At 32.5% G+C, this 22,906-nt stretch overlaps 4 protein-coding genes across 7 annotated transcripts; 2 read left to right on the top strand and 2 right to left on the bottom strand.

The window, feature by feature from the left end:
• The first annotated feature begins 1,155 nt into the window (after nt 1–1,155).
• Nucleotides 1,156–3,379, top strand: LOC115699500 (putative E3 ubiquitin-protein ligase RING1a). The gene is made up of 6 exons (XM_030626949.2): nt 1,156–1,657; nt 1,741–1,820; nt 1,904–2,061; nt 2,171–2,220; nt 2,329–2,403; nt 2,489–3,379. Exons 1-6 carry the CDS (start codon nt 1,398–1,400, stop codon nt 3,132–3,134), a joined length of 1,269 nt encoding a protein of 422 aa, XP_030482809.2. The 5' UTR covers nt 1,156–1,397; the 3' UTR covers nt 3,135–3,379.
• A 2,516-nt stretch (nt 3,380–5,895) lies between these two features.
• On the bottom strand, nt 5,896–7,073 carry LOC115700324 (F-box protein At3g08750-like; the record flags this gene model as incomplete). The annotated part of the gene is made up of 1 exon (XM_061102291.1): nt 5,896–7,073. A coding segment is annotated over one exon (1,167 nt), but the record flags the coding sequence as incomplete, so codon positions are not given.
• Nucleotides 7,074–8,694: 1,621 nt separating this feature from the next.
• On the top strand, nt 8,695–11,285 carry LOC115701295 (glycosyltransferase family 92 protein RCOM_0530710-like). 2 transcript variants are annotated; one of them, XM_030629049.2, is made up of 3 exons: nt 8,695–8,909; nt 9,182–9,406; nt 9,494–11,285. In XM_030629049.2, the coding sequence occupies exons 2-3, from the start codon at nt 9,184–9,186 to the stop codon at nt 11,119–11,121; spliced, it is 1,851 nt and encodes a 616-aa protein (XP_030484909.2). In that variant the 5' UTR covers nt 8,695–8,909; nt 9,182–9,183; the 3' UTR covers nt 11,122–11,285. The 2 variants fall into 2 exon arrangements, with proteins under 2 accessions (XP_030484909.2, XP_030484908.2); XM_030629048.2 differs by having other exon boundaries at nt 8,704–8,909; nt 9,491–11,285.
• A 1,696-nt stretch (nt 11,286–12,981) lies between these two features.
• LOC115699473 (uncharacterized) lies at nt 12,982–21,592 on the bottom strand. 3 transcript variants are annotated; one of them, XM_061102096.1, is made up of 19 exons: nt 21,426–21,592; nt 20,569–20,943; nt 20,139–20,376; nt 19,796–19,986; nt 19,539–19,710; nt 19,057–19,194; nt 18,787–18,961; nt 18,281–18,426; nt 17,859–18,035; nt 17,529–17,639; nt 17,057–17,176; nt 16,825–16,975; nt 16,201–16,364; nt 16,006–16,092; nt 15,248–15,576; nt 14,891–14,972; nt 14,610–14,749; nt 14,199–14,466; nt 12,982–13,760 (listed from the first exon to the last, which is right to left on the bottom strand). In XM_061102096.1, exons 2-19 carry the CDS (start codon nt 20,862–20,864, stop codon nt 13,428–13,430), a joined length of 3,318 nt encoding a protein of 1,105 aa, XP_060958079.1. In that variant the 5' UTR covers nt 20,865–20,943; nt 21,426–21,592; the 3' UTR covers nt 12,982–13,427. The 3 variants fall into 3 exon arrangements, with proteins under 3 accessions (XP_060958079.1, XP_060958080.1, XP_030482764.2); XM_061102097.1 differs by having other exon boundaries at nt 14,199–14,442; XM_030626904.2 differs by lacking the exons at nt 20,569–20,943; nt 21,426–21,592 and having other exon boundaries at nt 19,796–19,991; nt 20,139–20,277.
• Nucleotides 21,593–22,906: the final 1,314 nt, after the last annotated feature.

Below are 22,906 nucleotides of genomic sequence, written 5' to 3'. Positions count from 1 at the left end.
TTTATAGTTCCTTATTTTAATTTTATTATTTTTAAAGTAATAGTGAGGTCCTAAGTAAATTTTTTAAAATTGTGTCCAAAATAGTGGAATTCTTTTTTATACATTAGAGTACTTTGGTCATTCAAAAAAAATAATCTTAGGCTCCTAATTGTAATGTTTTTAAAATAATATAGGGTCTAAAATAATTTTTTAAAAAATTTAAGGTCCAAACTATTTAAAATACTCAATTTGGATCACTGAAAAACAAAAAGAATACTCATTTTATAATGTGTAGCGTATTATAGAAACACCAATTGTTATATGACAATACATATTGTGTAAATTTTTTTTTAAAAAAACTCTAAATAATTTAGAGTATCGAAACTAAAAATAATTTATTATTACATAGGTGAATATGAATTTTTAAAAAATTTTAAATAAAAATAAAATTTAAATAATCCATTTTGAAGGTGCAATGTAGTAGGACTTTACTCATAAATTCTAAATTACTTCTCACTACTAAAACCTAAACTAGAATCTATATTGTCATATAAAAAATTAGAATAATTATTCACAAAAAGCAATTCATCAATACGGTATAAAAATACCCATCACCATTACCATTTATATTTTCATGCATATTTACTTTGTCCTATACACCAAACATCTTAGCTTAGGCTCCAAAATTCCAATGACAGAGTACTTTCTAGTTACTACTCTGGCAAAACTTATTGGAAGAGTATTAAACTTATAACATGACTGATGTAATTTGTTTTTTTAGATTAATATAATATTTTTTAGGAAAATTATCCTATAATTTTTTTTAATTTTTTTTTCAAATTTATGATTTGGATTTCTAGAGTTGTTGCAGCGCTAGTTGCAATATGGGTTTCTATACAATTTTTTGTTGTAATTTAGGTTGCAACGTTAGTTAGAATAGGAGTTTCTATGTAGAATTTCGTAAAAATACAAAAAAAAAAAAAAAAAAAAAACAATTTTGAAGTGTATGGATAGACGGCACCTTAAAAATGTAAACGAAACAGTACTTTGGAGGGTTTTTCCACCAAAATATGAGGTTGGATGGTTTTTTGCAAGTAAATTGATAGTTGAGGGGGTTTTGCCGCAAATTACTCTTTTTTTAATAGAAAATAAATAATTGTAAGGATTATTGTCTTCACACATGAACGACATGCGTTTTGTCTCTTGTTTTTTAGGATGTACAAACTACAAATACTCTCCCTCGCACGTGACGTTCCCAATTAGAGCCGTTAGAATTGCCGAAACAATAGCTCAATTCAAAAAAATTCGACCGTTAAAGATCGGTATCCTCTCTCATTCAGCCCCTAAAAATTTAATACCCTTCAAACCTGGAGCACTGTTCTTTCTCTCCTCTTCTTTCGTCGAGAACAATCCCAAATATGGGGAGCGAAGCCAGATTAGTGAGTCCAAGAAACCCTAAGAACGCATTGGGCGAATCCACCACCACCATCACTACCACTACTACCACAAATGCCGTCTTCAGTCCCAGATTCAAATCAGTGGCAGCCATGGCTGGTTGGGACGAAGAAACACTTTTGAGTGCCAGCCTCATCGTTGACGACACGCCTGATCGCATCTTCAAGCACAAGAAACGCTCTGATCTTCAATCCAAGACCTCACCGGCGAGTACTTCAAGAAGGTACCCACCCAAATTTTAATTTTAATTTCCCTTTTAACGGGGGAAATTGAGAAAGTCTCTAACTTTACTGTTTCTTGTCACAGAAAACGAAGGGTTCCAAGTAGTCCTGTTTCGATTCCTATGGTTACTCTTAATCTTGATGATGAAGAAATAAAAAAAGATGGTATTTTTAATGATTATTCTATTTTGTTTCCCTAAATTAATTTCAGTTGTTGAAGTGGTTTTTAATAAATTGTTTATTCACAGAGACTAAGAAAGATCATTCAGAACAGAAAGCTTCTGTGGCTGAAGGGAAAGGAAAAACAGGAGAAGCGATTTCGGTTGAACAGAACTCTGGTGTTGTTGGTGCCTCGAGTTCGGGACTTCCTTGTATGGATAAGCTCAGGGAAGAGCTTTCTTGCGCAGTAAGATTCTTTTTGATTCTCTGTGATGTAATTCTTTCTTTGTTCAATTTTCGACTAAAGCATAGTCTAAGACTAGTCATTTTACTGTATGTATTGGCAAACTTGACAGATTTGTTTGGACATTTGCTTTGAACCTACTACAACTCCTTGTGGACACAGGTAAACTAGTTGATTCTTTTTCTAGCTTTATGAAATTCTAGCTATAAATTAGGAATCTTTAATTTGGGTTTCTTACCAAAATTGTTTATTTCTCTTCCTTGTGTGTAGTTTCTGTCTTAAATGTTTGCGATCTTCTGCAAGCAAATGTGGGAAGAAGTGTCCCAAATGTAGACAGCTTATAAGGTAATTTCTCTTTTTTAAACCATTCACATACCAAATTTTGAGTCAATTTTCTTTTAGATTATTAATATCATTGGTTTGAATTCAGTAATGGAAGGTCCTGTACAGTGAATACTGTTCTTTGGAACACTATACAACTTCTTTTTCCTCAAGAAGTTGCTGCAAGAAAGGAAGCTGGAGCCTTGAACATTCGAGAATCAGAGCGTCGAGTCACTGAATCCACCTTTTACAACAGTTTGAGGAGTGAAAGTCCACAAGATTCACCATTAACAACGAGAGCTGAAACCGCAAGGGGAAGAAGAACGAGACAAGCCCAGATTGAGATCAGCGCTACACTGAGTTCAGGAGGAGACGGGGTCACTTCAAATCGAGCTACTAGGGTGTCAACAAGAGATAGAAGTACCAGAAGTAGCAGTAGAGGGATACCAAGTCAAGATGAGGATGCTGCCTTAGCTCTGAGGTTACAAAGGGAAGAGTTTCTTGGAGTTGTTAGGGGTACTATTAACCATTCAAGTACTTTCAGTTCTATTTCCTTAGCTAGACCAAATCAACCCAGTACTATTAGTAATAGCTCTCTAGCTAGACCAAACCAATCTAGTGTTACTAGTAGCTCACTTTCTTCTGCTAGAGAAAACCAATCTAGTACTAATTCCTTTTCCTTGGCTAGAGCCAACTTGAGGGCCATGGCATCTAGAGCCATTACTCTTCGAGTTAGAGGCCGACAAAACAGTTAATTTTAGTGTCTCAGGGGTGTTTCTTTATTGCTCTTACTCAATCAATCCTATTGAGTGAGTTCTTATAACAAATTCTCAAGTTAGTTCAGTTCACACTTCTTGTTGGTCTACTCAATATAACCTATTGAGTGAGTTATTGCACAAAATCAGGGTTGTTCATTCTTTAAAACTGTTATTTTTTTTTTTACAATTATGTATTAAGAAATGTTCACATCATAGATATTGATGTTTATTTCTTTGGGCAACACTGTTTATTTCTGTTTTTGTTTATTGAAATTTGGTTTCTAAAAGTCAATTCAAGCAAGGTAAATAAACCCCAGACTGTTTCAAGTTTTTGAGTTGACAAGTAACAAGTTTTTCAAATTTTCATAAAAAGTCATCTAATTATGATATAAAACAGATTAAGTCCACATCCAGTATTTTTTAACTAATTATTTTAGTTGGAATGTCAGTTAATGATTATAACATCTATGGTACCATATCACCAACTACCAAGCTAAGATTAGCAGCAAAATATGACATTTTCACACCATTCAAATTGAGAAGTTTCCTAAGAAACACAGTTATGACTTTTTCTTCTATGTTATTATCATAAAATTATTATGCATTATGAGTCACATAACCATGATTTTCTTATGTTAACATGACCAAAATTTCAAACTTTGATGACATAATAAGAACAATGACATTGTAACTTGGGTTAACCATGCAAGTTATGACGTGTCCTTAACCAAACTCTTTCTATAAATAAAGCTAAGTAATGTGGGGACTAAGCATAATAATCATTGCTCCTAAGTAACTAAGTCTAACCCTTTTGAAATGGCCAAAAATACACCAAAATGGGCTCCATTTGCCTTGTTTTGGATAGCATTTTCCATGTTTGTGGCTGTTAGTTTGGCTGACTCTATTTGGCCCTCTAATGGGGTTTTACGTGCCACTGAGCCAACTCCATCTCCGGAGACCGGGGCGGGGGCTGGGCCAGGAGACTCCGGTGCCATTGGTTGGACTCCTCCAAGTCTACTCATCACAACCATGTTTTCTTCTTTAGCTTTCTTGTTGCCTATGTGTCTTTCTGTCTTTTAGTTATAATCAAATTCATCAACCTTGAAAACATGAGAGTTTCTTGGTTTTCCTATTGTTTTTTTACACTAGCCAATCCACTTTTCTATCTTAAATAAATATATGTTAGTTTCATCCAATAAAAATTTCTCATGTAATCATAAAGTTTGTTTTTACAAATTTCATTTTTAACTTTTTTTTTTGTTGGGTTAGGAAAGACTATATCATATGAATATTTGCAATGGATTACCAATACAAATAAATAGGAGGGAATACATTTATTTTTCATTCATTCTCAATCCAATAATACCAAATCAATTTATTATAATCAAAAGGCATAAATTGATATTTTTTTTCTTCAATTATAATAAAGATTGGATGTTGTAAATATTTTTGAAATTGTGATAGCCATTTCCCCTTATTTCATCACGATAAACAAGATAGATTTTATAACTTGTATGTACGACATTGAAAGATCCTGACTTTCATGTTTTGGTAGGTCTCCGAAATCATTTCAATATTTTATGTTGTGCTGAAGGAGGTTATCTAATATGATTTGTTTGAGTTAGGTAGGATTATTTATTTCATCGGTGTGACATGATATTGTTTTCAGTAGATAGATAACTTATAACTCCAAAAAAGAAGATCATAACTTATTCACGCATACAAAAGAAAAATATTAAAGAGTATCAGTGATGTTTAGCACTCTTATAAAATGTAATATCGTTATTAGTGTAATTTAATATCGGTCCTACTTATTTTATTTTAATAAAAATTATAAAAAACTTTTAACTAATTATAAAGGTATACCTCTAATGGTATTATGTACTTTGGTAATAGCAATACTCCATTCAAAAACATTATAGTATTGTAGTACTATACTTGTATAGTAACAAAAACTATCTTAATCGAAATAATAATTAAAACAGGATTATCCTTATATAATCATAATTTTAACTAAACATAAGATAAAATAAGATTTAAATAAAAACTCTCATAAGATGAAATAATAAATAAGTATATCATAATTAAAATTCATTCATCCAAAATTAGAACAAAAAGTTATTAATTAATTACATTAAAGAGGTCTATCACTATCATAATAATAATAAGAGTAATTTGCGGCAAAACCCCCCCAACTATCAATTTACTTGCAAAAAACCATCCAACCTCATATTTTGGTGGGAAAACCATCCAAAGTACTGTTCCGTTTACATTTTTAAGGTGTCGTCTGTCCAGCTTCGTTAAGTCCTAATTTTGCCCACGTGGCAATGACAAGTCACTAAAAAATTATCCTATGTGGCCATATTTTACAAAATAAAAATAAAACTTTAAGAGTAATTTGCGGCAAAACTCCCTCAACTATCAATTTACTTGCAAAAAACCATCCAAAAATCTTTAAGGTTGGATGGTTTTTTGCAAGTAAATTGATAGTTGGGGGAGTTTTGCCGCAAATTACTCTTAAATTTTTTGTTTTATTTTAATTTTTATTTTGTAAAATATAGCCATGTAGGATAATTTTTTAGTGACGTGTCATTGCCACGTGGGCAAAATTAGGACTTAATGAGGCTGAATAGACGGCACCTTAAAAATGTAAACGAAACAGTACTTTGGAGGGTTTTCCCACCAAAATATGAGGTTGGATGGTTTTTTGTAAGTAAATTGATAGTTGAGGGGGTTTTGCCGCAAATTACTCTAATAATAATCTAAAAACTAATTGTTAAATGAAACTAGACTTTTTGAATAGAGTGTTAAACGAGACCAGTACTTGGAAATATCAAGTCTCCTAATCTTCTTAGTTCGAATGTTGTAAGACACCATGGCTTCATTGGAAGGTTTAATCAACAACTCTTCATGGTTCCAAAAATCCAAGGGAGAGTAGAACACATACCATTCTGTTAGACTAATTGTAAGATGTTTCCTCCAAGAATTGCTCCCATTATTTACCCACATATCCAAAGAAAATGACGGTACACACAATAATGATTCTCTATTTCTCGTAAAGAGAACTAATTCTTCCTTCCACACTGTAAGTTTTATTGGACGATAAATTTTTTCTTCAATCTGAGGTGGCGATATTATACTAAATTTCTCACTACACATGTCAAACGAAATAATTCCTTTAATTTTGATGCCATGAATGATCCAATAATAAAAAGATTTGAAGTACACACCCTCATGATGAGGTGATACTAACACATTTTTATATGGCTCAATATCAATCTCTCTCCAAGTGTTACTACTACCACTACTAGTTGTAGTACTCAAACTACAAATTTGAACTCTAAATGTGCTATTAGAATTACTAGGTGTGGATAGTGAAATCATGACATACTTGTAAAGATTTGTTCTTTTGTCGTAGCCAAATCCATGTGCTATAAACAAAAATTTTGGTAGAACTGGGGTGTCTAAAATCTTACATTGTCTCAAAGTTGGATTGCAAAAGATAATTTTAGATTTATATTTATATGGAAAACAAATGATGCCATTACAATGAAGCCCTTTTACCAATAGTTCACTTGGATTCGGAGGCAAATTGAGTTGTTTCAAACTATGGATTCGAAGGCTGTGATCATGATCATGAATATGATTAACCCAAGAGATGGGGATAATATGTTGTGGTGATTTAATGAATGATGGAAAATCTGAATTCCTAGCCAAGATTAAAGCTGTAGTAATAGTAGCATTATTGTGATGATGATGATCAAGGTTTTTCCTTATAAAATAGTCAGATTTAATTAAGTTGTACCATGATTTGGAGACCAATTTGAATGTTATGAGTGACTCATGAGGCAATCTCAATAGAATTTCCTCTATCGTTTCTTCTGGTAGGTATGGATCGAGACCAACTCTCTTGACAAATTTCACTGTAAACAAAAATCAAATCAAATCAAAAAGTGAATACAGGTTATAAGTAATAAATAAACATAGGAAGAGAATTAATTGGGAAATTAATCTTAGTACCAGGGGCCATGATTTTCAGATATTGAATACCATATCGTTTTGCTGAAGGAAAAAAAATTACACATGGTTTATTTATAGATGGGATTTTTTTTAATTAAATAAATTGTTTTTAAATTTTAATCGGTTGGGAATTTAGATATTTAATTTTGAATTTAAAATGAAAAGTTATTATTAGGGTAATTTTAAAGATATTTATAATAATTACTCAAAAAAAATTTATAATACTAAATTTCCTTTTAAGTTATGGTGCAGCTGTTTTTAATTTTTTTTAAATGTCTTTATATATTCTAAAATTTTTAAAAAATTCAAAATAATTTATTGTTCGAACTAAATTATTACAAAATTTTCAAAATTCAAAATTAAAATCTAGGTTATATATAAATAATTACTGAATTAGTAAAATTGAATTAAATTAGACAAAAAAATTAAGTAAAAATTTTTAACCACCAGAATAATTTAAGACACATGATTTGATAGATGTAAAATTTAAGGACAAAAATCATAATTAGCTTTTTAATATATATTAATTGTAATTAAATTAGATTAGATAGGTTAGATTAACATTCAATAATGATAGTAAATGATAGTATCAATAGGATTCTTTCAACCTTATTCTATCACCCTATATAATTTATGGCCAATAATATTATGATAGTTTTGGTATTTATAGGTTATTTTATTATTATTAATTTATTTTAAAGGAATAATTCTTGTACTATAATGCCCTTATTAGATGTTTTTTTATGGTTTTGTAGGGACTTTTGCAGCCATGGAAGCAGAAGTTGTAGCTTTAATGGTGGCTTTGGATTGGACTCTTACTATTGGGTTACCTATTAGTTCGTTTGAATCTAACTGCTTAGCTTTGATTTTAGCTTTTGTTAGAAGATCTTCCTTCTGTAATGAATTTGGTAATATTGCTAGTTTACTATCCAATTTTCCTGAGGCATCTCTAATTCATGTTCGTCGCTCGGCCAATATGGCTGCACATGAGTTAGCAGTTCGTGCACTCAGGGTGGATGGCGAATTAGTTTGGATGGATGATTTTCCTCCATTTCTCTATGATGTACTAAACTCTAATTATATTCAATGAAAGTTCATTGTCAAAAAAAAAAAAAAAACATTCAATAATGATCCAGGCATACCCAAAATCTTATAAAAATGAAATAAATAAAAAGATATTTTTTTTTTAATAATTTAGAAGCGATAGGACCGACTCAAGGGTGAGGCTCACGCCCAATGCCCTTCATTTGGCCCAAAAAATCCTTTAAGCTAACTTAAGCGTGGTGTATAGATATTATGGTTTTTTTTCTTAATGAACTCCTTAAATGGTTTAAGTTAAAGTTGAGATTTAATTTACAGATGAAACCATCAATACATCTGATTATCAAAGCCAAACTTCAAATGCTTAATTAAAACAAGTTCTAAATAATAGAGTAACCTATATATATAACTGTCCTATAATAGTGGATCTTCTTTGACCATGCATTGAGGTAGGTTAGTTTTTCACGTAGAATACTCTCAATGCATACATAATTAAAGTAATTAGCAAAAAAAAAAAAAGTCTCTCATGCTTCTTTATATACCCAATTTCTCAACACATATTGTTCCTAATTCATACAGAAAAAAAATCATAAACAGATAAATATGGCGTCTACTACCCTTCTCACCAGCCTTCTGATCAAATCTTCTCAAGTGGCTAGAAACACCCCAAATCCAATACTACTATTGGCTTCTTACATGAGACGTTTTCATGTAAATTTTCTGATCCAATATCAAAATTCTATTTACAATAACTTATTATGCAGCAATGTTTCTCTCTCTCCTTCTCTCTATAACACTCCCAAAAATCTCTCAATTCCCACTTTTATTATTTTTTAATTAATTAATCATTTTCATTCTCCATTAGATTCATATACACAGAGCTTCAAATATACATTTCAATTTTTTTCATATATAAATATGTAATTTTTGATTCAAAATTATTTAATTAAGAAAAGAAAATAACATTAATTTTTGGAAAAAAGAAATGAGGTTGAAGGAGAATAAGAAGAAGAAGAAGAAGAAGAAGAAGAATCGATTCTGTCTGTTGTACTCTGTAACGTGGTTTCAGTCACAAATGAAGGATCGTAGAAAGAGAAGCGACGTCGTCGTTTCGTGGAGCAGATTCTTCTGGTGCACCCTCGTCGTCGTCTTCACTTGCGTATTTATCTCCGGCTTTACCTTCTCCACTTTTCGTATTCTCTTTCAAGGTACTACAAACCCTTGTTTATTTTTTGCCGCTCTTTTTTGAAAAAAAAAATGTGTTAAATTATTTTTTTTTTGTTTTTTTGAAGTAGGTAAAATCGAACCAGTATTAATTTTAAGATGGAGAGCTATGCCGGAGAAATCAATCTCCGGCAACTCATTGGATGTCCTTTCCTCGATTTCTATCAGAGAAGTAATTATTCTACCGGATCAAGCTTTAGTTTTCCTAAATTACCCTCCATCGGTTCAGTTATTTACAGAAGAGGACATAGATTGTATTTATTCCTCTGTGAACATCTCCACCAAACGAAGACTAGTGAAGAAGTCACCCATTTCCGTGGACCGTAACGAGCCTAATAGTCAGATCGTACGGTGTCGTCTCCCGCCACGTGGCTTTTCGGTAACGGCCGGATTGAAACCTAAAGACGACGACGACGACATCCCAGTTTATCTCCCAACGAACAATCGATGGGACTCGCTCGCGTACGAAGCCCTAATCGATCGCGACAACACAACGATCGTGTTCGTCAAAGGATTTAATCTACGGCCAGAAAGAATCTCCAATGCTTCGAAATTCGAATGCGTCTACGGTTGGGATTTCAAAAGCCCCAAATTCCTTCTCCGATCAGAAGTAATCTCAATCGCACAGGAGATCGTACGGTGCAAAACACCTCTCACATTGTTGAGCGGCTCGATGAGGCTGAACAGCTCAGTCATCAAGGTATCCGTACGAATGAAAGGTAGGGGAAACATAAACACCGTAGCCCGACCGAAACCCAGAATCGAACCCGACCCGTATTCGACCCGAAAAGCTCACGAGATGTGTGTATGTACCATGGTCCGAAACCAAGCCTGGTTTTTGAAGGAATGGGTTATGTACCACTCCATAATAGGAGTTGAACGCTGGTTCATCTACGATAACAACAGCAACGACGATCTCGATCTAGTGGTGGAGTCGTTACGAGCCCAGAAATACAACATCACGCGGCACGTGTGGCCGTGGGTGAAGACCCAAGAAGCCGGGTTCGCTCATTGCGCGGTTCGGGCACGAGACACGTGCGAATGGGTCGGGTTTATAGACGTGGACGAGTTCATTCACCTGCCCACGAATTTACTCCTTCACGATGTTTTAACCAATCAGACGGAGCACAACGGACACGTGGCGGAGCTTCGTACGTCCTGTCACAGTTTCGGGCCATCGGGGCTTAAACACGTGCCATCTAAAGGAGTAACTGTGGGGTACACGTGTCGTCTTGCTATTGCGGAGAGACACAAGAGTATTGTGAAACCGGAAGCACTGAATTCGTCCTTGATCAATGTTGTGCACCATTTTCATCTAAAGAATGGGTTTGATTACGTGAATGTGGATAGAGGAGTTATGGTTATTAATCATTATAAGTACCAAGTATGGGAAGTGTTTAAGGACAAGTTTTATAGAAGAGTGGCTACTTATGTGGCTGATTGGCAAGATGACCAGAATGTGGGGTCCAAGGATAGGGCCCCTGGGCTGGGAACTAGAGCCGTGGAGCCACCTGATTGGTCTGATAGGTTTTGTGAGGTTATAGATACTGGGCTAAGGGATCGAGTTCTTCAGAGTTTTTCTGACCCTTTTACACATACTTTGCCATGGCAAAAACTTGAGGAACTTAATAATGATAATGATAGTAATAACAATCAGAAGAAGAAGAGCAGGAGGAAGATACTTAGAGGGTTGTTATGATTTTTTGTGAAATTTTACAACTTTGAATTGTTAGATTGGGTGAAGAGAGAGAATTAGGTGTAGTTTTTGTTCTTATGATATGAAGTTATGTATAGATTTATTATATTTTTTTTGTCTAGATAGATTTAATAACACAGTTAAATGAATTTATAAATGCTTGCTAACTTTTTGCACTATGTATATATGGAACACTTCTTAATGGGTAATACCCATTGATGGGAACTAAAAAAAATTAATAAGGTAATAATCCAATAACCTGGAAAGTTTCTAAAAATTATTTTTTTTTTTAAAAAAAAAATTATATTTATTTTTTATAAAATTGGAAATAATAATTACAACTAATAATTTGAAAAAAAAAATATAAATTATTTTTTAAAAATTAATTAAAATTACTACTTTATTATTTTATGAAATTATGAGTTTATTAATAATTTATGATTGTAAAACTAAAAATCATTTATATGTATATTAATGTGTTTTTTTTTATTAGAAGAATAGGAGCTTGATTGTGGAATCCAATTGTCTTAATATTATTTATATTCATAAAAATAAAATGCTACAATACTTCTTAGTTCTTACTTAGGCTAAAATATTATTACCATCCAATGATTTTTTTTGATATTACCATGAATTATTCTCCTAGAATAACTAATGAGGTGTTGTTCATTATTTATGTTTTTAGGATTGGAAGATGATAATCTTGTCTAGGGGTCAAATATAATTTTTTGTGCTGAAATTCTTGTGTTGGCAATTGCTATTATTCAATAATGTTTATGACACTTTTTTCTTCCTTCTTTTTTTTTTGTTAAAATTTTCTTCATTGGTTTTGTTCTTATAGATTTGGTAAGCTCGAGTATTTTAAAAAAAAAAAAACATATAAATAATTGTTAATTATTATAAAATTAAAGATTTTAGGTTTTAAAAAAAATCTTATACATTTTATGTGCATTACAGTTTAAAGCTTAAAATTATTATTTTTTTATTTTCAGTAATGCAATTTAGAATTGTAGTATGAAGAAATTTTTTAAAAAGATAAATATACACTTTTTTTCTTTTTAATCTTTAAAATGATTTTTATTAAAAAAAAATAATTTGTTAATTTTTTTAGTTGTGTTTTATTTTTTAAATAACAATTCTATTTGTAAATTTTTTATTTCTATTAATAGTTTTATCTATTTTAGGAATATAGAGAATAACAAAATAGGAAATATTAATTTTTCAATATTTAATTAATGATTATAAATTTCAACCATTAGATATTTGATCCAATGGTCAAGAATTAAATACCCATACATGGGTAATACCCATTAAGAGCATACCCATGTATATATATATATTTATGTTATTAATTGCATGGTTTTAAGTTAATTTTTGTGTGTGTGTGTGTGTGTGTGGAGCCATATGGCAGCCTGTATTTTATTAACTATGCTTTAATCCAAAATTGAACAAAGAAAGAATTACATCACAGAAAATTGAAGACCATATCATTCATTACCATCATAATCTCAATAAATCTTGGCCTAAATCTTAAAAATTTTCTGTCACAATTCACAACAACTGCAAATAGACCATTGATTCTCATTTTACAACACCACTAACCATATAACTATTTAATTGAATGAAGTAATGTTTTTGAATAGAAAGTCAAACTATAATTCAACCGTCGAAATTGTCACCCGCAATTAAGTTTGTTGAGTAATTTCCCCTGTTAACAACATTTTGTCCAAAATGAAGCAAAGCAAGTGCTTGCGGCATCAACTACCACATTTTTATATAGATCTTCTGATTGTAAAATCTTGACATACTTGTGAAGGTTTATTCTTTGAAATATCAAACAGTTTACAAAAACTACACAGAACAGAACCCTTCAAAATGGCTTTGTTAAATTTCCCAAATAATAATATCAATTGTTTGCTCTGAACACAAAATGTTACAAACTAATGCCTTTTTCCCTTTTCTTCTGCTAAAGAATACTCCCAAAACAACTCATTCCTAAAGTAACAGAAAAAACCAAAACCCATTATGTAAGAATAGCTCTGGCACACGAAAATGCTATCATCCCATACATTTACAGGGGACCAAGAAAAATGAAAGAAAGAAAAAAATCCTCCCCATCACGCATTGCACCGCCACCAAAGGATGATTCCTTGTCTCACAAGTCACAAATCTGATTCGCAAATCTTTTGAGTGCTGTTTGTTTGATGTTAATTAAACTTCCCACCTCCATCAAGTTGGTGTTATCGCAAACATAATTTTAAGGAGAAGAAAGATTCTGGATCAAATGTATAGTTTATGAAGAAGCTTGCTCAGTGCCTATGTGAATGCTTTCGGGTCCCGAAATGTGTTTCACCCTTGTCCCTGTATCTTCTTTGTAACATTCTCAAAACAAAGGAAATTGCACCAATTGCAGCCAAAACATAAAAAACTCTATATGGGGCCAAGGCCAGACCAGAAAGATATGAATAGTACCCAGCGATGAGGTAGATAACGTTTAGCCTCACTTCCCGGATTGGGATTCCAGGGAAAGAGAACATGTAGGAATTGTACTCGGGCTTTGAATTGCAGATGCCATGAAGGATCACACCTGAACAAAGAACAGAATCCAAAAGCCAAGGGAGACTCTCTCCCATCCCTATTCTCTGTAATCATGAAAGAAGTGCATCAATGAAAAATCCAACTACTGAAACAAGAGATACTGTACTTTTAAGGTAACTGAATCCAAAATTTACATGCAGAGCCTACAAAAATCTAGAAATTGACTGATCTTGAGATGGAGATAAAACTCATATGGGCCTGTTTGGTATGACTTTGAAAGCACACCTAGAGCTTAAGTTTTTGTAAAGTGTTTGGGTGAATTTTCGAAAATCTTCTTAAGTTTTAATAAAATTATGAAATCTCTAATCTTGTCTCTTTTAAATAAATAGACTATTCAAACAGTAACTAAACAAATATTTAAGCTTTTACTTTCTCTCTTGTACTACTAGAAAAAAAAAGTAAGAACTGTGCAAACCAACACATACATTACTTTGACATGTTCAAATGAAACAATAAAGGTTATTGATATTATTGTAATTTACCTGCAACCAAGCTGCGAGAGATGGAAGAAACATAATTGTGGCCACGAGATGTAAAATTAGCAGTCCATGTCGATGATGGAATAGTTCTAGTTGTGTTTCACTGTAAGTTTTTGAAGAGTCTGGACTGTCAGAGAATCCCTCTTTCGAAGGGGAATTCTGGTCAAATGTACCCTCAAATGGGAAGCTAAGTTGCTCTGCACTATCTCCTTTTTTATAATCAAATGCTTCACTTTTTCGTACATGGCTGCAAAACGAAGCCATCAAAAAACTGTTACAAGAAGATGAAGCAACACTTAGAGTTACCAGTCATACAATTTTTCAGAATGAAATATCTTAACTTCCTCCATCAATAAACAAGTGATAATTCGAAACGTTATGAAATACAATAAGCCATACGAGTTCAACTCATACCTGCAAAGTGCAGTATGACAGCACAAAGCATGAGAGAAAAGGATAACAAATAGACCTAAGGCTGGATGAAGCAAGCTAGCCAAGGTAATTGCAGCAAGTGCAGTGACAAGGGTCGGATTGACTCTTAAAATCCTCACCACCTGTTATGTTGAAACCGAAAATAAAGTGAATAAGCTAATTTGCTCATAAACGAAAAACAGTTATTATGGGTAAGTCCATAAACGAGGTGAATCTTGACCTCAAGTAAGAACTTGCTCTAGTATATAGTGTAACTGTTTTACCTTCAATGAAGAGAGGCTAGTAGACAGACTTAAAAACAATCGACCAAATCCAAAGCATGCATTTCCTTCCCATAATTGCCACCTACAACAAATTAAATTTGTCATCATTGTAATTTGCATCCAGATTTATATAGTGCTAAGTAAATTTATAGCATAGAATCTACAAATTTTTAGCACAATATTGAGACCGCTGAAATATTTTATTACTTGTAGAAATGGTGTTTTTTACTCTTCTGCACTATAACCTTATAATTTTGTCACAACTAAAACAAAATATGTTTGATTTTGGCTCATTAGTATGAGAAAATATTTACTTTGCCATTGAAGATAAGATTATCTCTAAATAACCTTACTAACCTTGCTTTGATGAAAATATGTATGACAGCGGCTACGTAGAAGACCAGTTGGGATATGAATATCAAAAGTATTACAGACCCATTTGCGAGTAAATAACAAATCACAGAAACAAAGGTGAAGCTGGAAACCATTGGAAGTGGTTGAGACATTAGGAAGGAGATTAACAAGGCAAACAAAATGGGGGCAATTGCCAGGCAAAAAAATGGCAATGGAAGTCTCAAATTTGATTCCACTGCCGTCAGCATCGAAGGTATAGGCAGATTAAGATCCCATGCATGTGCTTGTCGCATCAAAGCAAAAAGGATGACTGCAACAGAGAAGCCAACTATCTGCAGAAAACAATCCCCATGACATGATAAATGTAATTAACATAAAGTGATCCAATAACTGATAGAAAAGAGAGGAGTTAAACAAGATAATAAAATTTCATTTTGTTCATGTCTCTATATCAATACTCTAATGACTTTTCTCTTCTGTTTTATGACATTAGTAATAGACAAAATAAGTTCATAACCAAATAGGGACCATTTTGCAGCATTTAACTGCCTTTTGGCTTGTATCAACTATCAAGAGAAAAGGGTGAACCTTCCACATTCCCAATTTCTTATTTATGTAGAAACGTGTTTTGTAAGCTTCTGACATTAATTTACGAATGCTCTTTGGTCATATAAAACATAAAAATTTGAAAGGGGAAAACATTTATATCAAATCAATCAGTCAATGCAAAAAATCATTTCGTCTATAAGTACAAAACTCACTTGTGAATTATATACAAGCAAAAATCTACTTGCAACTTGTGTGAAAGAAACTGCAACTGTAGTTTTGTATGAACAATGTGGGTCTACCTGCGAGAGGAAACAGAGTAGGCAGAAGAGTTAATCAAATTTAACTACTAGCACATCAATAAACTTATAATAGAATCTTCTAGGGGAGAAAATGGTAGAAACACTAACCAGCAACAGAACATTTGTCTTCTCAGAACTAGAGGCTGAACTCCACAATGCTGGTGAAGAATCAACGACAATTCTCTCACTGAATAAGTTTAGAAATATGTGAAGACCTGACGTGTCATCCCAAGCAAATGCTACAGGTGGGAAACACCGTAATTTGCACAGCTCTGTAACAAAAAGAAATCTCTAATTTAGAAGAATCACAATAAAATAAATGGTAAGCAATTATACTTAACCTTTACATGTACAATCAATAGAATTAAGTACATAGATTAAAAGACCAATGACTTTTATAAAATCCCAAATGGGTAATATGCAGTTGACAATCTTCAAGCAGAAACAGTAAGAAAATTTCAAATCAACTTTTTTGGTACATAAAAATAGGAAAAAAAAAATGAAAAAATAGTTAATTGATTTGCTTTTGCAACATAGTAAAACATTATAATCTTTTAAGCCATAAGCATGAAGTATAAAAATGAATCAAAATGCTACATGAGGAACTTCAGGGAAAAAAGAAAAGAAATGAATAAACATTGGTCTTCTAAACGAAATAAGTCAATAGTGTTACTTTATACTATTGTAAAATATTACTTTTTTCATCAGAAAAAAAAAAGTCAATAGTATTACTTTCAACATCTTCTGTCTCCTCATCTGGAAGTCCAGAATATTTTATTCCACATCCCGCAGTCTTCAAAGACAAGGTAGCAGGAAGAAGGCCTAAGCTAACGCTGAAAGACAAATTTAAAGCAAGAGGATGGTCCTCTTTCACAAACATTTCCTGCATAACATTAAGCACAAGAAAAACTTAATTATCCACGTGACAGCTCAATTCCACAAGCAGTTCCAGAAAGATCATAACCTTGTGAGAATAAGACGATTGAAGCATGAACCAAGGAGAGACATCCAGCTTTCCTTCCTCTGGATTGAAAAACTGTCCAACTGCCATGGAAGCTGCTGGTGGAGGTCTACCTGAAATGGTCTGAGCACTGAAACTTTACTACTCATATACAACATACGAATCATCTTAATATAAATTATCATAATTAACTTGTATATAAAAGTTGACAATTTATAACCAGTTTATCTCACATACAATTAAAAAGAAAATACTTTTTGGCCAAAAGTTCATGTCATAATTTGATATACTTAGCAATATGCTCAAATGCGCTAGAAGTCATGGATAGGGAGAGTAACATTATATTGCTCATCAGAATTTATTAAAACCGATGCCATTCAACTCTTACTATCATGGGGATTTGTATAAAAGATAAGAAAAAGTAAAACACAGGCAATGAACTTGAGAGGAAACTCTTTATAAGAAAACAACATACTGGACGAGGTGCAACTGAGATGGTTAAAAATCTGAAACCATTCATATCCTCAGGTCTCAACAAAAATACAGCAGAAGGTGGAGGTTGCTCAGTCTGACTGCCAGGTTCAATCTGTCAAGGTAGATTCAGAAACAAGATAATGCAATCAGTATAGCACTATAGGTGTGATACTGATAGTCCAACTAGTCTGATTATCAACAAGAAGTTAAGCATCCTAGTTTACAAACTTCACCCACAAGAGCATAGGGTATGCTTAATTTCTGGAGAAAAAAAATAACATAAAACCAACAGGTTAATAAACATTAGTGGATATAGCACATCTACCAGTACCTGTTTTGGCGCTGGTCCTGATGGAATGTGCACCATCTTTGATGTCACCTCAAGAACTCTTTTATTACCTGGTAATTTTGAAGCAGACTTTCCTTTTTCAGGCCAAAGATGAATTCTAACTCCAGTACATGGAGCAAGATTTGTGACGAACATGAAATGGCTTTTCCCATTTGATCCCTGCACAAACAGATAAATGGGTAAGAGTCTAGGTACCATCTTAGTAAAGAGTTCAGATAAAAATTGAATCAAATTACAGCACTCCTTGAATTTTCTTTTATTTATTTTCTATTTGACCAGAAACTAAGAGCATAGAAGTAAAGTAAGTGCAGTGTAAAAATAAAGTACAACATTAATGCTTGAAATTGAATCGAGTGATGATTTAAAAAAGGAAATATCATGGATGGAATACTAATTAAGCTAACCAATTTCTGTATGTCCAACCACCGCTTTCGACCATCCATGGCTAAGACAGAGACAGTGCTGGTCTGAATGTCTAGGTCTCTCTCAAGTCCATTATCACCCCAGTGAATATTGCTTGGACAAGAAGATGAAGAATGCACTAGAGATCCTGCAATCATGATATGGTTTCGAGTATTTGTGTAAGAAGTAATATAAGACATGTACACTTGAAAGAAACACATTGGTTATCCAACATGGAAAGGAGTCTTGCATGTCTTTTTAAATATGCAAATGTCTTGTGGAACATCTATAAGTATAACAAACTGGGTGTAGCATATTTACAAGATAAATTAATGTTTTGTGTGCTTCAACCTCGAGAAATGAAACATACCCTTTTTTCAACATTTAAAGTCGTATATTTGTTATGATTTTCAAATAATTTAAAACAAAATATTATATTCTCATCTATTCTACGATGACAATGATTGACACAGGTACTGCGATAACTAGCAGATATGTTGCAGTTTACCATCTGAATCCTTCACATCCTTTAAGGGAAAAGGTAAGTGTGATTGCATCTTCCACTTGAAACTGTGTGGTACAGCGCTTCGCAGCATTCTAGAAAATATGGACAATCTTTTTTGAGTTTCGGCTAATGGTTGACCTGTTCTTGAGTCTGTCAAACTAAGTAGAGTGTGTGAAACCTATACGAGAACATACTATTTCAGAACCATCTAAATCAATCACGTTTGGTTCTTTCTCTATAATAATAATAATAATAATAAGAAGTAACACTCACTTGGACAACTAGCTGATTACACCATAAAATTGCCTGATGTTCCATTGACAACCAAACATTTTTCATGCCTGTAGTACTGATCACAAGACCATGGGTGGGAGGCACTATACCATCAAGAGACTCCAACTTTGAGCGAACCTAAGAATAAGAAAAAAAAAAACAGTAAACATGCAGACTCACAAAGAAGAGTTAAGGATAAATATTGGCATATTCATAAATAAATAACCTCACAGTTATACATAAATTATCATGCTATTATAATTAATTTGAAGAATTGCATTTCTTTAAGGATGATCCGAAACACTGCATACAGATGGTAACCATTTAGGATGAGACATTGCCTAGTTATATCCCCTATCTATAAAAAGACACATCAATGACACATTGAAGTACCACAGAGACGAATCCACAAGTAATTGAAGGCTTATTTTAAACGTGTACAAAAGAAAGTAATAGTTAAATAATTAATTAACAAAAATTACCTGGTAATCATTGTAACCACCAGTAATTGATATAACAACTACATGAGAAAGTACAGGATCGGATACATAATGTCCTGTTCGAGTTGTTTGGATCTCATATCCCTTTCTCCATTCGTTATTTACACGGGCAAAGTAGTAACCCAATGACGGCTGCAAGGCCAGAGGAGGTGATCTGATGAAATAAATAAATTCATCAAATGCTAATGTATGCAACGAATTTTGAAAGTAATGCTGAGTCTAAGAACCACAAAACTCACTGGTGTGGACTTGAAAGTGTGAGAACAGTTAAAACAGCTGATCTTCTCAAACGAGGATGGATAATTGCAGCTCTAGCGACAAAACCACCCATAGAATGCCCAACTAATATCACACTTTTTGGCAATGATCCAGAGACCGCGGCACCTTCTTTTTTTCTAGCATCATAAGATTCCTTGTATTGATCTAAGATCTGAACTATGGTTACACAACACCAGTGTCATTAACAGTAACTTAGGGCTATAAAACACAAAAACATGAAAATAATTGTTTGCACAATGAATCGCGTGAGCACTGAAGTTTAAATCTAGCAAAATTACTTATAAAAAAGGTTAAGATCCATACCCGGTGAATGGCATACACCACATATTCTGTGTGCTCTTCAAGTATACCACCATCCATAGCAGAATGCTCTCCTTCAAGATCCACAGCAAACCAATCCAGCCTGCTAGTATACTGACTGGGTAGTTTAACAATATCTGCATCTAGACCTCCCTCTTCAGGAGTTAAGGAAGCCTCTTGGTAAAATGTACGCTCAAGCGGGCCTCCTTGATATGCCCTGTCTGATTCAGCAGCCATCGATCTTACCTACATTGAGAGGAAAATGAAAGAAGGAAATTTATTAACAGATTGATTCAATCCACAAAGTATATGCAGTTAAAAATATATTCAATTCCTTTTTAGATTACATAAAGCTAAAATAGAAAGCAATAGCAAGACTACAGAGATTATGTTGAGAACAAACTAAAACAGAATAGAAAAAAGTAAGGAAAACCTTGCCTGTTTGTAGCTACCACCATTTCCTGGAATAAATAGAACAGGAACACCACTAAGCTTCTTCAGATGCTCCTTGTAATCTATTTTCTTCCAACCTTCATGGTACAAGTATAACCCATACTTCGCAGAGGAAACATCTCCAGTGGAAGAAATAGGTATGTATGTGGGATACATGTAAGTCATAACACAACCATTTATAATGGGTCTTAACAAACCATACAAAGCTGCTAAACCAATCCACACAGCTAATATTACAACACCCACTATCCTAGATTTGGCTCTAAAACCTTGCATTCTTCCAAAAACTCTCTCACCCCAACTCTTAACTATTCCACAATTACTGAGCTTTTCCTCATTCACCAAAAATCCCTTCCTGCATAAAGGACAATAAACTCAGAATCGAGAGAGAGAGAGAGAGAGAGAGAGAGAGAGAGAGAGAGAAATCTCATCAGCCAACATGAAACTAATTTAAAATTACATTTTAAGTAATAAGTTGGGAACTAGAAAATATGACAGTTAGATCGATAAGAAACTCTAGTAGGAACCTATTACATAAACAAAAGCTTAAAAAAGCAAAATTTTAACTTATAAGCTGAAAAAACCAAGAGGAATTAAGCATCCAAAACATTAGAACAAGAGCAAAAATTATACTAAAAACGTTTAAAAGACCCTAAAAAGAAATGGGATCAATTGAGTGTAAGCTAAATTAAGCTGAACTGAAGTTGAAATTAATACGAGTGATTGAACTAAGAGAGTGTAACTAACAGAAGCGAAGTAGATCTGAATGAAGAGATTCAAATGTAAAAACAGTAACAATGGAAGTTGATGAAAGATTCAGAGAAAAGAAGAGCTTACCGGATCGGAATTTGGATAATTACCGAAACATTAGCCGAAGAACACAGAATTCAAAAAACGCAGAACATTCATTGACAATGATTCCGGAATCTGAAACTCTACCCGAGAAGAAGACGACATTTGCGGGTCAATCATACGGGTCGGGTCCTCATATGTTCGGAAAATGAGGGGAATTTTACTCTGCTACGAGAGCGTAAATTCGTTAGGCTAACTTGACGAATAATATACTTCCACGTGTCTTTATGCTTTGTAATTGGTAGAGAATACATTTGTGTACGTGACGTGGCGACCATTATTCGTTAATTTTGAGGTTGTTGTATAAAATCTCAATTGTTTTTGACTAGTTGGATCCTTAATAAAACTAAAACCAAATTCTCTCGGAAAAAAAAAAACTAAAACTAAATTGATGGCAATAACTTCTTTTATTTTATTTTTTTTAGGGAAATATTGACTTATCAAATAAAAATTTGGATTTTTTTCAATTTTAATAATAAAAAAAGTAATAATATTACAAAAATATTTTTAGCTGGCCAAATAAATAAAGGGCTATTTACAAAAATATGGGAAAATAAAGATAAGTTTTGATATATATGGCATAAAAACTTAATTACACTAAATATGGCATTTTTTTAAAAAACTTACAAATATGGGAAAAAGTCTTGAGTAATGCCATAAAAAACTTTAATTTGTGTTTCTTTTTATTTATTTTTTCTTTTTTAAAAAAATAAAATACTAAAATAAATAAAAAATGATCTCAACTATAGATATTATTTTTTTTTACAGAAATTAACTTGTTTTTTTTTTTTTATTTAAACTACTATTTTTTTTCTTTGTTTTTTTGTTAAAAACTAATTATTTCATTAAAAGTAGCAGAAAAAAAAAAACCAGTTTCATCAACATCATCCTGAAGAAAAAACAATATAAAAAATTTATAATCTAAAGATAATATAAACTTTAAAAATCAGTTTCATCAACATTGAAAGAAACTATTAATTTCATTAAAAGAATAAAAAAAATAGTTTCATTATGTTATTAGAATTTTTTTTCAAGTTACTTTTTTATTATTTTGTTTCTAGGTTAGAAACTTACACTTATATTTTGTTATTAAATTATTGGTAGGCATTATGTGTTGTTTTGATTATATTTGTGATTAGTATTTTTTTTTTTTTGTATATTTGTGTGTGTGTATGTTTTTATTTGATTGTCTGATGAAACTGGTTTCAATTAACTTTATTATTAACATTTGTATTTTGTTATGATTTTTTATAACGTCAAAACTGGTTTCACATGTCGAAACTGGTTTCACATGTTTTAACTATTCTGTAATGGGGTTGCTCAATTTTTATGATATTATTATATATTTTTTAGTTTGTATAAAACCAGTTTTATTATTGTATGATATTTGAACAACAATTTTTATTTTATTTTAATTAATCAGTTTCTGACATACATATTATTTTATTATTTTCATAACTGGTTTT

This window comes from Cannabis sativa, chromosome 8, assembly GCF_029168945.1.
Source record: "Cannabis sativa cultivar Pink pepper isolate KNU-18-1 chromosome 8, ASM2916894v1, whole genome shotgun sequence".
Lineage (NCBI taxonomy): Eukaryota > Viridiplantae > Streptophyta > Magnoliopsida > Rosales > Cannabaceae > Cannabis > Cannabis sativa.
This window is presented reverse-complemented; position numbering and strand designations above follow the sequence as displayed.

What these genes read in the sequence shown, in the direction of transcription:
- LOC115699500 (XM_030626949.2), top strand. Translation starts at nt 1,398, where the DNA reads ATGGGGAGCGAAGCCAGATTAGTGAGTCCAAGAAACCCTAAGAACGCA. An exon ending in TGAAGAAATAAAAAAAGATG is followed by an intron (nt 1,821 to 1,903) that starts GTATTTTTAATG and finishes GTTTATTCACAG; the next exon opens with AGACTAAGAAAGATCATTCA. An exon ending in GGGAAGAGCTTTCTTGCGCA is followed by an intron (nt 2,062 to 2,170) that starts GTAAGATTCTTT and finishes CAAACTTGACAG; the next exon opens with ATTTGTTTGGACATTTGCTT.
- LOC115701295 (XM_030629048.2), top strand. Translation starts at nt 9,184, where the DNA reads ATGAGGTTGAAGGAGAATAAGAAGAAGAAGAAGAAGAAGAAGAAGAAT. An exon ending in TTTTCGTATTCTCTTTCAAG is followed by an intron (nt 9,407 to 9,490) that starts GTACTACAAACC and finishes GTTTTTTTGAAG; the next exon opens with TAGGTAAAATCGAACCAGTA.
- LOC115699473 (XM_061102096.1), bottom strand. Translation starts at nt 20,864, where the DNA reads ATGCAAGGTTTTAGAGCCAAATCTAGGATAGTGGGTGTTGTAATATTA. An exon ending in TCTCAGTTGCACCTCGTCCA is followed by an intron (nt 17,177 to 17,528) that starts GTATGTTGTTTT and finishes TTCAGTGCTCAG; the next exon opens with ACCATTTCAGGTAGACCTCC. An exon ending in GGAGACAGAAGATGTTGAAA is followed by an intron (nt 16,365 to 16,824) that starts GTAATACTATTG and finishes TTTTTGTTACAG; the next exon opens with AGCTGTGCAAATTACGGTGT.